This window comes from Ammospiza caudacuta, chromosome 31 (assembly GCF_027887145.1).
Source record: "Ammospiza caudacuta isolate bAmmCau1 chromosome 31, bAmmCau1.pri, whole genome shotgun sequence".
NCBI classification, from domain to species: domain Eukaryota; kingdom Metazoa; phylum Chordata; class Aves; order Passeriformes; family Passerellidae; genus Ammospiza; species Ammospiza caudacuta.
The window spans coordinates 2,971,049-2,984,107 of record NC_080623.1 but is presented as its reverse complement, the minus strand read 5'-3'; the positions used below and the strand labels follow the sequence as shown (position 1 = coordinate 2,984,107).

General features: G+C 62.9%; 2 protein-coding genes across 6 annotated transcripts; both read left to right on the top strand.

Annotated features, from left to right (window-relative positions):
* The first annotated feature begins 1,357 nt into the window (after positions 1–1,357).
* On the top strand, positions 1,358–5,971 carry NR4A1 (nuclear receptor subfamily 4 group A member 1). Its single transcript, XM_058822053.1, has 6 exons — positions 1,358–2,152; positions 2,325–2,454; positions 2,537–2,688; positions 3,601–3,803; positions 4,378–4,556; positions 4,646–5,971. Exons 1-6 carry the CDS (start codon positions 1,358–1,360, stop codon positions 4,900–4,902), a joined length of 1,716 nt encoding a protein of 571 aa, XP_058678036.1. The 3' UTR covers positions 4,903–5,971.
* A 1,727-nt stretch (positions 5,972–7,698) lies between these two features.
* Positions 7,699–11,514, top strand: ATG101 (autophagy related 101). Of its 5 annotated transcripts, none has more exons than XM_058822064.1 (3): positions 7,699–8,487; positions 9,630–9,918; positions 10,698–11,514. In XM_058822064.1, the coding sequence occupies exons 1-3, from the start codon at positions 8,381–8,383 to the stop codon at positions 11,100–11,102; spliced, it is 801 nt and encodes a 266-aa protein (XP_058678047.1). In that variant the 5' UTR covers positions 7,699–8,380; the 3' UTR covers positions 11,103–11,514. The 5 variants fall into 5 exon arrangements, with proteins under 5 accessions (XP_058678047.1, XP_058678050.1, XP_058678049.1 ...); XM_058822067.1 differs by having other exon boundaries at positions 7,699–8,593; positions 9,633–9,918; XM_058822066.1 differs by having other exon boundaries at positions 7,699–8,593.
* The last annotated feature ends 1,545 nt before the right edge of the window (positions 11,515–13,059 follow it).

Sequence of the window (13,059 nt, the reverse complement as noted above, 5' to 3'; positions counted from 1 at the left end):
TGGGTGGGAGGAAAAACGTCCGAACTGGGAGCGCGGGAAGGGTCGAGGAGTTGCATCTGCCGAGCTTTTAATGCAGGCAAGGAAACTCCCACTGGCGCAGACAGTGTGCCCTGAGGTGTGTACCCAGCTCGGCCTGAGGTCCCCTGGGCTTCATTCGGGGACAGGAGGCAGCTGTGGGGTCACTGTTCCTCATTCGGGGACAGGAGGCAGCTGTGGGGTCACTGTTCCCTCTGCCCCGGCTGGACACGCACAAACCCCACCGGGACCGCCAGCAGGGGGCTGGGGGCCGGTGCCATCCCACGGGTGCCAGCGCTGGAGCCACGCTGGGTATTTTTAACCGCGGCTCCTGGCGGGGTGTCGGCTTTCCTGGTGCCCCAGAGAGCTGCCCAGATTTGGCTGGGGGAATCCGGGGGCTCTGGCAGCGGGGGCCGTGCCAGGACGTGGCCAGGGGCCAGCGCAGCGCGACCTTTAAAGGTCTGCGAGATGAATTACATTATCGTCTTGCCATGGGGGTCACTTCTGGCTTGGCTTTCAGCTGGACACAGGGCTCTGCTTATGTCTTATGTCTTATGTCCCACCAGATCCGTGCACACAGCCCTGGGGGGCTCCAGGGACAGAGGGTGGGCTCCTCTCCCCCTCACCTGCGCTGATGTTCCCAAAAAGCCCTAAAAGGGATTATGGGGGAAGTGGAGTCCTCAAAATCCAGCTCGGCCCTAACTCCAGCTTTGCTTGGCCAGCCCGAGGGCTTGGGAATCTGCTGGCCACATTCCTCCCTCCTTTCCTTTCGGGGCCTTTTGCTAAGCCAGCATTTTGGCCAATGTCCTTTGCACCCATTGGCTGTGCCGTGACCTTTCCTGGGGACACTGGTGGCCGCCACCACACTGCCAGTGGCCATGGAGGTGCAGCTCCAGCACGAGAAGAACCCTGGGGAGGTTCTCACTGTTCCCACCCTGTCCCCATCCTCTGTCTGGATGCCAGAGGGGCTGTACTGGGTCCCCTGGATTTCTGCTGGGGAGCCTGAGCTGTCCTGGGGTGACACCTGGATTTGTCCTGGGGTGACACCTGAATTTCTGCTGGGGTGACACCTGGATTTCTGCTGGGGAGCCTGAGCTGTCCCATGGTGACACCTGGATTTGTCCTGGGGTGACACCTGGATTTCTGCTGGGGAGGCCCAGCTGTGCCCAGGGTGACACCTGGATTTCTGCTGGGGAGCCCCAGCTGGTGGGAGGTGACACCTGGATTTCTGCTGGGGTGACACTTGGATTTCTGCTGGGGGAGACCCAGCTGGTGGGAGGTGACACGTGGATTTCTGCTGAGGTGACACCTGGATTTCTGACTCCCCTCTCTCCCCGCAGAGATGCCCTGCATCCAGGCCCAGTGCAGCACCACGGGCGCCGGCCCCTGCGAGCGCTGCCCGGCCGAGCTGCTCAGCCCCGAGGGCGGCCGATTCCCCATGGAAGTGGCCGGAGCCGATCTGGCGGCCGCCGCTCCAGCCCTGCCCAGCTTCAGCACCTTCATGGACGGCTACGCCGGCGAGTTCGACGCCTTCCTCTACCAGCTGCCCGCCAGCGGCCAGCCCAGCGCCGCCACCGCCTTCAAGCTGGAGGATTTCCAGGTGTACGGCTGCTACCCCAGCGCTTTTGGGGGGCAGCCGGACGAGACCCTGTCCTCCAGCGGCTCGGACTGCTACGGGAGCCCCTGCTCCATCCCCTCGCCCGCCACGCCCGGCTTCCAGCCCCCGCCGGCCGCGGCATGGGAGGGCTCCTTCGGGCCGTACTCGCCGCTGCCGAACTATGAGGCCGGGCAGCCCTGGGCTGAGCCAGCCAAGAGTGGGGGGTCTCAGCCTCCTTTTTTCGCCTTCAGCCCCCCGGCCCCCAGCCCTGCTGGCTCCCCGGCGACCCTCAAGGGGCAGCTGGGCCCCTCGCCCCGTGTGGACCCGCGGCTGCTGGACACGGACGCGTTTCCCCCGAGCCAGGGGGGTCCCAGGGGGTTCGGGGGGCTGCCCTTGGCTCCCAGCTCGCCGCTGCTGGAGGGGCCCAGCAAGGTGCGCAGCCCCGGGGCGGGCGAGGGGCGCTGCGCCGTGTGCGGGGACAACGCGTCATGCCAGCACTACGGCGTGCGCACCTGCGAGGGCTGCAAGGGATTCTTCAAGGTGAGGATACTCCCACAGTGCTCTGCGGCGGTGGGAGGATGCTGAGGGGTGGCCCGGGCAGGGACACGGAGCCGGATGCTGGGCTGGAGAGGGAGGCACGGGAGGACAAAAGGGTTTTTGTTCAGAGCTGAGCGCCCCGGGCTGAGCTCGGCCGCTCCTTCCCCACGCGCAGCGCACAGTGCAGAAGAATGCCAAGTACATCTGCCTGGCCAACAAGGACTGCCCTGTGGACAAGCGGCGCAGGAACCGCTGCCAGTTCTGCCGCTTCCAGAAGTGCCTGGCCGTGGGCATGGTCAAAGAAGGTACCAGAACCCTCCCCAGTCCCCTCTCTGCAGCCTCTCTTGGCTGCTCTGGGGACAGGCACTCACTGCAATCCCAACACAGTGGTCCGGACCGACAGCCTGAAGGGGAGGCGGGGCCGGCTCCCCTCCAAGCCCAAGCAGCCGCCGGATGCGTCCCCCGTCAGCCTCATCACCTCGCTGGTGCGGGCTCACATCGACTCCATCCCCAGCGCCACCAAGCTCGACTACTCCAAGGTAGGGCTGGTGCCACTCCACGCCCTGCCCAGGGCTGTGCTGGGGCTGCAGTTGGATCCTGACCCATCCCCATCCCAAACCTGACCCATCCCTGTCCCAGTTCCTCACCCATCCCCATCCCAGTTCCTCACCCATCCCCATCCCAGTTCCTGGTGCTGTCCTCATCCTGTTCCTGATCCAAACTCATCCCTGTTGCTAACCCAACAGTTCCCGACATGTCGCCATCCCAAATCTTGATCCCATTCCCACCCAGTTCCTCACCCATCTTCATCCCAGCTCCTGATCCCATTCCCAACCCAATTCCCAATCCACCCCTCTCCTAGGTCCTGACCCATTCCAGTTCCTGACCCATCCCCATCTCAATCTTGACCCATCCCCATCCCAATCCTGACTCATCCCAATCCTGGCCCATCCCAGTTCTTCACCCATCCCTATCCCAGTCCTGGATCATCCCCATCCCAATCTTGACCCATCCCATCCCATCTCATCCCATCCCATCCCATCCCATCCCATCCCATCCCATCCCATCCCATCCCATCCCATCCCATCCCATCCCATCCCATCCCAATCCTGACCCATCCCAATTCCAGTCCTGGCCCACCCCATCCCAGTTCTTCACCCATCCCCATCCCAGATCCTGACCCCTCCCCATCCCGGTCCTGGATCATCCCCATCCCAATCTTGACCCATCCCCATCCCAATCCTGACCCATCCCAATCCTGACCTGTGCCCACCTCACTCCGGATCCATCCCTATCCCACTCCTGACCCATCTTAGTCCTGACTCATTCCCATCCCAGTTCTTTACCCGTGCCCATCCCAATCTTCACCCATCCCCATCCCAGATCCTGACCCATCCCCACCCCAGTTCTTCACCCGTGCCCACCCCACTCCTGACCCGTGCCCACGGCAGTTCCAGGAGTCAGCCCCGTGCCCGTTTGAGAAGGAGGACTCTGTGGACGTGCAGCAGTTCTACGACCTCCTCACCGGCTCCATGGACGTCATCCGCAAGTGGGCCGAGAAGATCCAGGGCTTCAGCGAGCTGCCCAAGGAGGACCAGGACCTCCTGCTGGAGTCAGCCTTCCTGGAGCTCTTCATCCTTCGCCTGGCGTACCGGTGAGCCCCGGGGCAGCCCAGAGCAGGGGGTGACACCTGGGTTTCTCCTGGCGGTGACGCCTGGGCTTCTGCTGAGGGTGACACCTGGGTTTCTGCTGGGGGAGCTCAAGCTGGGGGGGGTGACACCAGGATTTCTTCTGGGGATGCCTGAGCTGTGCCCGGGGGTGGCACCTCAATTTCTGCTGGGGAACCCCGAGCTGTGCCTGGGGGTGACACCCTGGATTTCTCCTGGGGCATCCCAAGCTGTCCCCAGGGTGACACCTGGATTTCTGCTGGGGGTGGCACCTGGATTTCTCCTGGGGCATCCCAAGCTGTCCCCAAGGTGACACCTGGATATCTGCTGGGGTGGCACCTGGATTTCTACTGGGGGAGCCCAAGCTGTGTCCCAGGGTGACACCTGGATTTCTGCTGGGGATGACACCTGGATTTGTGCTGTGGCATCCCGAGCTGTGCCTGGGGGTGACACCTGGATTTCTGCTGGGGAAGCCCCAGCTGGGGGGAGGTGACACCTGGATTTCTGCTGGGTGAGCCCCTGAGCTGTGCCCAGGGGTGACACCTGGATTTCTCCTGGCAGCTCCAAGCCAGAGGAAGGCAAACTCATCTTCTGCAACGGCGTGGTGCTGCACCGGCAGCAGTGCGTGCGTGGCTTCGGCGAGTGGATCGACGCCATCCTCGAGTTCTCCCAGAGCCTGCACCGCATGAGCGTCGATGTCCCCTCCTTCTCCTGCCTCGCCGCCCTCGTCATCATCACAGGTGAGATCCTCCCAGCTCCAGGCTTGTCGCTGTCCCCATCGCCACCTGGTGTCTGTCCCCGCGGTCCCACACGCTGTCTGTCCCCGCAGACCGGCACGGCCTGAAGGAGCCCAAGCGGGTGGAGGAGCTGCAGAACCGCATCGTGGGCTGCCTCAAGGACCACGTGGCGGCAGCAGGGCCCGAGCCCGGCCGCTCCAGCTGCCTCTCCAAGCTGCTGGGCAAGCTGCCCGAGCTGCGCAGCCTCTGCACCCAGGGCCTCCAGCGCATCTTCTACCTCAAGCTGGAGGATCTGGTGCCGCCACCACCCATCGTGGACAAGATCTTCATGGACACTCTGCCTTTCTGAGTCCCCGGCAAGGGGCTGCCATGAGCCCCTGACCTGCCTGGGGACATCTGGGACCCGCCCTGGGTAACCCTGGTTCAGTCCAAGGATGCCTGGGAACCCTCTGGGCACCCCTGGGTCACCCCTGGGATGCCTGGAACATCCCCTGGGTACCCCTAGATCAGCCCTGGGATGTCTGGGACCCTCCCTGGGTGACCCCCAGAATGCCCAAAAACCACCTGGGGTATCCCTGGATCACTTCTGGGACGCCTGGAACCTGCCCTGGTCACTCCTGGATCAGTTCTGGGATGCCCAGGACACCCCTGTGGACTCCTGAACGACCTCTGGGACACCTGGGACCCCCCCCCCCAGGCCATTCCCAAGACTCCATGCATACCCCTGGATCACCCCCAGAACACCTGGAACCCCCTCCTGGGTCATCCACAGGATACCTGGGACCCCCTGGGCACCCCTAGATCGCTCCTGGGGTGCCTGGGACCACCCCTGCATCACTCCAGGGATGCCTGGGATCGCTCCCAGGATATCTGGAACATCCCCTGGGTACCCCTAGATCAGCCCTGGGATGTTTGGGACGCCCCCTGGGTGACCCTCAGAATGCCCAAAAACCACCTGGGCATCCCTGGATCACTCCTAGGATGCCTGGAGCCCCCTCCTGGGTCATCCACAGGATGCCTGGGATCCCCTGGGCACCCCTAGATCACTCCTGGGATGCCTGGGACCACCCCTGCATCACTCCAAGGATGCCTGGGATCACTCCCAGGATATCTGGGTCCCGCCTCAGATGCCTGAGTCTTCTTGAGGGCACTTTTTGGGGTGCCCCACGTGCCTTCACGGCTCAGGGCGCTGCCTCCCAGCAGCCCCGGTGCCGTCTTCCCCGGGGGCATCGCCTGCGCGGTGCCCTCCTCCCCTGTAAAAACGCCCCTGATGTAAATAGCGCCGGCCGGGCCCTGTACAGAGCGGGGGGCGTGAGCGAGGGGTGGCTCCGGCCCCCTCAACCCCCCTTTATATATATTTTTCTGATTTTCCCTCTTTTTGGCCATTTTCTGTATATAAACTTGTCCGTACAGTGAGAGCCACTGGGCGGGACCTTTGTCCCTTGTGTTCCCTTTTAGTTAAAATTCGGGGATTGGGAAACAGGACACGGGAGCTGGGACAGGCAAACTGGGGACAGTTAGAGCTGGGGACAGGAGCTGGTGACAGCCGGGCTGGGGACAGTGTAGATGTCAGAGCTGGGGGCAGCTGGGACACTTGGGCGGGATAAAAACAAGACGCTGGAGCCGGGGAAAAAACAGAGAACTGGAGCTGGGACAGCCGGGGTGATGGAGCCGGGGACAGCTGGAGTCAGGATGCCAGAGCTGGGGACAGCCAGGCCGGGGCATCTGGGGACAGCTGGGGCACTGGAGACGGCGACAGCCGGGATGCCAAACCGGCGACAGCCGGACCGGTGGATCTGGGGACAGCCGGGATGTCAAACCGGGGACAACCCGGATGCCAAAATCGGGGACAGCCGGGGCTCCAGAGCCGGGGACAGCCGGACCGGTGGATCTGGGGACAGCTGGGATGCCAAACAGGGGACAGCCGGGGCTCCGGAGCCGGGGACAGCCGGGACAGTGGATCTAGGGACTGTCAGGGCTCCAGAGCCGGGATACCAGAGCTGGGGACAGCCGGGGCTCCAGAGCCGGGACAGCCGGGGACAGCCGGGATGCCAAACCAGGGACAGCCGGGACGTCAAACCGGGGGCAGCCGGGGCTCCGGAGCCAGGATGCCAGAGTTAGGGACAGCCCGGGCTCCGGAGCGGGGACAGCCGGGGACAGCCGCGGCTCCGGAGCCTCACGTTGCCCACGGCGCTGCCCTTGAACCGTCACTCACCCCCGGCTGCCGCTGCCCCGCACCTGTCGCCCGCCTGATTTATCCTCCCCAAAATAACCGGGAAGCGTGACCGTGATCCCCGCTCGTGTTCCTGGGGACGTGGCCGCTGGCAGGGCCAGCCCTGGCGGGGGGGTGGTGGCAGCGTTTGGGGTCCCCAGCCCAGGAGTTGGGGACAGAGCCGGCGACACCAAAGCAGGAGGGTGACACGCGTGGCTGATTTGTCTCCCGGCTTGTCGCCTTCCTGCTGCTGGGGACAGCCTGGCCCCGGAGCAAACTGAACGGGCACACTCTGAACAAGGGCCACATTGAGGCTCGGGGCCGGGGGCGCCCGCAGCGACAAAAAACAAGGGTCCCTCTGTCCCCCCCGCCGCCGCCCCCGCCTGGGGACAGCGCTGACGCACGGCGGGGCCGCGAACGGGAACCGGGGCACGGTGGGCACCGGGTTGGCACCGGCGCGGTTGCTCTGTCCCCTCCCCACAGCTCAGAGCTGCCCTCTGCCACCTTGTCCCCATCGCTGTCCCCGTTCCCTCGGCACGGGCTGCTGCGGGAGGGACGGGGACGGTACCGGCAGAGCCGAGTGAAAGCAGCTCCGTGGAACCGGCGGGCGGGCCCGGGGCTGCTCGGCACAGACGCGGCCGTGTCGGTGTGTGCCCGCACGGTGACACGGCCACATTCCTGCTGCGACTGACACCGAGCCGTGTGTCCCCATGGCAGGATAGCAGATCAGTGCCCCAAATGTCCCCTTTCCCTGTGTCCCCATGTCCATCCGTCCCCTGTTCCTGTGTCCTCCAAGTCCCTGAGTCCCTGCTCCCACTGCGCCCCATATCCACGTGTCCCCATATCCATCCCTATCCCCATACCCAGCCATCCCACTGTCCCTTTGTCCCTCTAGTCTTCATGTGCCTTCATCCACTATCCCCCCATGTCCCCATATTCTGTGTCACTCTGTCCCTTGTGTCCATCTGTATCCCCCCTTTTCTTTATTTCTCCTGCTGTCCCATATCCTTGTGTCACTTCATACCCAGGTGTTCCCCGTGCCCTTCTGTCCCATGTCCCCACAGGCGTCACCCACATCCCTGCTCACACTGCACCCAATATCCACGTGTCCCCGTGTCCATCCTATCCCCATATCCAGCCATCCCACTGTCCCTTTGTCCCTCTAGTCTTCGTGTCCCTTTATCCAGTATCCCCCATGTCACGCTGTCCCTTGTGTCCGTCTGTCCCTGTGTTCCCCCCTTTCTTTATTTCCCCTGCTGTCCCATATCCTTGTGTCCCTTTATATCCAGGTGTCCCCCGTGCCCCTGTGTCCGGTGTCCCCACGCGTGTCCCCCCCGTTGTCGCCTTGTCCCCGCAGGGGTCAGCGGGGGACACCGGCCCCGCTGCTGTACCCCCGAGGAGCCTCCAGAGCTGGGGGCGCCATGGAGCACGTGAGACGCTCTGGGCTGCGGCCTTCCAGCTCTATGTCCCTTTTGGAACGAACCAAGCAGCGAAGAGGGGAATCCGCGGACTCGGAACGGCCAATCCACCTCCGGTGACACCTCGCGGGCAAGAACGGCACCGAAAGGGAAAAATATTAACGGAATCAAGTTCAGAGTGATGAAATACCGTGGTCATGGCCGGAAGAGTGGCTACGGTGCCGGTGGTGTGTTCTGCACCCCCCCGCGTAGATGGGATGATCCACTTCCCTCCTCCGTGCCGTCAGATGGTCGGGCCCGGGCGGTGAGTGGGGACCGGGGCCGGGCCCGGGCTGAGGGGGCGCAGGGACCGAGGGGGGACCGGGACCTCAAGCCTGGAGGGAGCCTGAGGCGCTCCGTGGGAGACTGAGGTGGGCTCGAGCCGCGACGTCTGGGCCTGTGTGGTGTTTTGGGGGACCCAGCCGGGATCCCCCGGGCTCCTGTGAGGTGGGGGTGGGCCTGTACGGGGACACCCGGGTCCCTCAGGGGTATAGGATCCACGAGGGGACCTGAGCAGGACATTTGGGTCCCTGAGGGGACCTGACCAGGACATTTGGGTCCCTCAGAGTATTAGATCCCTGAGAGGATCCGATCAGGATATTTGGGTCCCTCAGGGGTATTGGATCCATGAGGGGACCTGAGAAGGACATTTGGGTTCCTGAGGGGACCTGAGCAGGACATTCGGGTCCCTCTGGGATATTGGATCCATGAGGGGACCTGAGCAGGACATTTGGGTCCCTTCTGGGGTATTGGATCCATGAGGGGACCTGAGAAGGATATTTGGGTTCCTGAGGGGACCTGAGCAGGACATTTGGGTCCCTCTGGGATATTGGATCCATGAGGGGACCTGAGCAGGACATTTGGGTCCCTTCTGGGGTATTGGATCCCTGAGGGGATCTGACCAGGACATTCGGGTCCCATCTGGGGTATTGGATCCCTGAGGGGACCCGACCAGGACATTTGGGTCCCATCCTGGGACACCTGGATCTCTTTGGGACACCCAGTCCTGGACCCCCCTGAACTTCTGCGAGGGCCCATGTCTGTGGGATGTGAGAGATTTCAACCAACCCCAACTCTGTGGGGCTATGGGGGGCCTGTACTGAGGGTGCCTGGATCCTTGTGGCATGTGGGGGACCCAAATCAGGGCATCTGGGGCTATGGGGGATCTGTACCAAGGGTGCCTGGATCCTTGTGGCACATGGGGAATTCAAATCAGGACATCTGGGTCTCTGTGGGGTCTATACCAAGAGTGCCTGGATTTTTTTGGCATGTGGGGGATTCAAGTCAGGACACCTGGCTGGGTCCCTGTGGGCTACCAGGACACCAGCACACAGTGGGGAGGCAGAGGGGCTGTCACCTAAGCCTGGCAGCACCCAACCCCCCTGTGCCACCCTCGTGTCCCCTCAGCAGCCGCTGCTGTGGCCCCTCCAGCGCCGGCCCCGCCATGAACTGCCGCGCCGAGGTGCTGGAGGTGTCGGTGGAGGGCAGGCAGGTGGAGGAGGCCATGCTGGCCGTGCTCCACACCGTCCTGCTGCACCGCAGCACCGGCAAGTTCCACTACAAGAAGGAGGGCACCTACTCCATTGGCACCGTGGGCACCCAGGACGTGGACTGTGACTTCATCGACTTCGCCTACGTGCGCGTCTCCTCCGAGGAGCTCGACCGCGCTCTCCGCAAGGCTGTGGGGGAGTTTAAGGTGAGAGGAGGGAAAATGGAGAGCGTGAAAGGGGTTAAAGGGAAGCCACACATCTGCAAGGGTGCCCCAAGATGGAGCAGGGGGCTCCTGTGGGTGGATTAAAATGAGCAGTGTAGGGGGATACATATGGGTAAATTAAGGTGATGTAGAATGTAGTCTTATCCCCCAATGAGTTGTAGCTGGACTAATTAGTAAAAGATTAGGAGCTACACCTGTAGCAAATAAGAACAAGTGGTATAAAAGAGTGGATTGCTGGGATCTGGACTCAGATGATTACTGCAAGGACCAAGAAGAGTCAGTGTGTAGAGGAACTGCTTACAGAAAACATCGAGGAGGCACAAAACTCTGAGGGTATGGAATCCTTGCACTGTAATGATAACAGAACTCTTGATATAAAAGATAACAGTTGAAAGCTGGAGGAGACTGAGAGGAGACTCCTCAGCTTCATCCCCAGGGCACTATGGTCTCTGCTCCGTGGGACAGTGACAGCACTGAGAGAATGGATAGAGCTGTGGCAGGGAAGGGGTGGGATGGATACTGGGGAAAAGCTCCTTTCCCCACAGGGTGATGGGGGCTGGAACAGCTCCCCAGGATGTGGTCATGGCCCCAAGGCTGCCAGAGCTCAGGGAGTGTTTGCACACTGCTCTCAGGCACAGGGGTGGGTCTGGATGATCCTTGGGGGTCTCTTCCAGCTCTGTGATTCTGTAAACCCCAGTGGGATGTGCCTGGGGAGGGTTGGTCAGTCCCTGCTCCCCCGTGACCCCCGTGCTGCCCCGCAGGACGCGCTGCGCAGCTCCGGCTCCGACGGCATGGGGCAGATCTCCCTGGAGTTCTACCAGAAGAAGAAATCCCGGTGGCCCTTCTCGGATGAGTGCATTCCCTGGGAGCTGTGGACCATCAAGGTGAACGTGGTGAACCTGGCCAACGAGCAGGAGCGGCAGATCTGCCGCGAGAAGGTGGGGGAGAAGCTCTGCGAGAAGATCATCAACATCGTGGAGGTGATGAACCGCCACGAGTACCTGCCCAAGATGCCCACCCAGTCTGAGGTGGACAATGTCTTTGACACCAGCCTGAAGGACGTGCAGCCCTACCTGTACAAGATCTCCTACCAGATCACGGACTCCCTGGGCACCTCGGTCACCACCACCATGCGCCGGCTCATCAAGGACACGCTGGCACTGTAGGGCTGGTGTCACCCAGGCAGGGTCACCGTGGCACTTTTGGGGCAGTGACTCTGCTTGGATCCCCTCCTTCACCTCCAGAAAGCTTCTGGGAGGAGCTTGGCTTGGCCTAGCCTGTAATTTGGGGGTTGTTACTCCTTGGTTTTGTCCATCCTGGAGAACTGGCTCAGTGGCTCCGGCCTAGCTGATGACCGGGGTGAGTCCTCAGGGCAAGGGTGGCACCAGCCCTGAGTGGTGCTGGGGCCTGGCAGGGTGCTGGGGGTCAGGGTGACACCCCACCCCACCCCTCTGCAGCACACTTGGTGCCACACAGCCAGTGCTGGCCGTGTCCCTTATCACCACCTGTCCCCAGTGTCACTCCTGTCCCTGGGGGGCCAGAGCTGCCCCAAAAATAAAGAGTTTCTGCTTTCACAGAGCCTGGTCATGTCCTGGCTGTGGGGGCCATGGGAGGGGGGAATGGATGCTGAGGCTGAGCTGGTGGTCCCAAATCACTTCCAAAACCAAGGGGCTGAGCTGGGGGGTCCTCATTGCTGTGGGGCTGAGCTGGGGGTCCCCATGGCACACTCACACCATGGGGCTGAGCTGGGGGTCCCCAGTGTGATGGAGCTGAGCTGGGGGACCCCAGTGTAGTGGGGCTGAGCTGGGGGTCCCCATGGGGGATTGAGTGCTATGGAGCTGAACTGAGGGTCCCCATGCCACACTCACGCCATGGGGCTGAGCTGGGGGTCCCCATGGCACACTCACACCATGGGGCTGAGCTGGGGGTCCCCTGAGCCATGGGCTCCCCATTGCACCCCAGTGCTGTGGGGCCGAGTGCCTGCAGTGGGGACAGCCAGAATGGGGAGCCCCAACTGCCCCCCAGGGCACCTCAGGAGGGGGCTGGGGTGACTCCCCCTTCCCTGCAGGACTCTGCCCCCCTCCAGGGGGGCTCCAGGGCGGGGCAAAACTGCTGCCCCTTGCCGGGGGGGGGGGGCACCCAGCACCAGTGAGCGTGAGGGGGGCCGTGGAGGGAGGATCAGAGAGTTCCTGACATCACTTAAACCCTCGCGTCTGTCACCGCCACACTCCGCTCCCGGGAGGAAGACGAGGAGGAGGAGGAGGAGGGGGACATGAACGCCACCCGTGAGGACACGGGGCTGAGCGAGGCCGCCCAGATCGCCGTGGTCCTGGTGCTCTGCCTCGCCGTCACCTTCGCCATCCTCTTCCTCGGCTGCAACCTGCTCCTGCAGGCCGAGAGCCTGGCAGCGCCCACGGCGCAGGGCGAGCGGCGCCTGTCTGAGCCTGACCCTGCCACCGAGGGCACGTAGGGACCGACCGGAGCCTCACGGATGGACAGATGGACAGACAGACGGCTAGGTGCAGATGGACAGATGGACAGATGGACAGATGGACAGATGGACACGGACCAGCACGGATGGACATGGCTGGGCAGGAATGTCCTTGGCTGCAGCATCTCCAGTGACCCTTGGGAATGGAGCAGGATGTGCACTGGGATCCTGCCCTGAGTGGCAGATGGACAGATGGACAGCTGAGTGTGGATGGACAGCTGTGTCCTTGCCTGTAGCACCTCTGAAGGTGTGGGATGGCGCTGGGGGCTTGTGTGGGTGGATGTAGGGAATGGGCAGTGAGCCCAGTGGATGGACAGATGGACGGATGGACATGGATCAACACAGATGGACATGGCTGGACAGAAGCATCCTTGGCTGCAGCACCTCCAGTGACCCTTGGGAACAGGATGTGCACTGGGATCCTGCCCTGAGCAGCAGATGGATGGATGGATGGATGGATGGATGGACGGATGGACACGGACCAGCACGGATGGACATGGCCAGACATCAGTGTCCTTGGCTGCAGCATCTCCAGTGACCCTTGGGAATGGAGCGGGATGTGCACTGGGATCCTGCCCTGAGCACAGGGGACTCGGGTGCCTGGATGTCACTGAGAGCAGGTGGGACCCGCC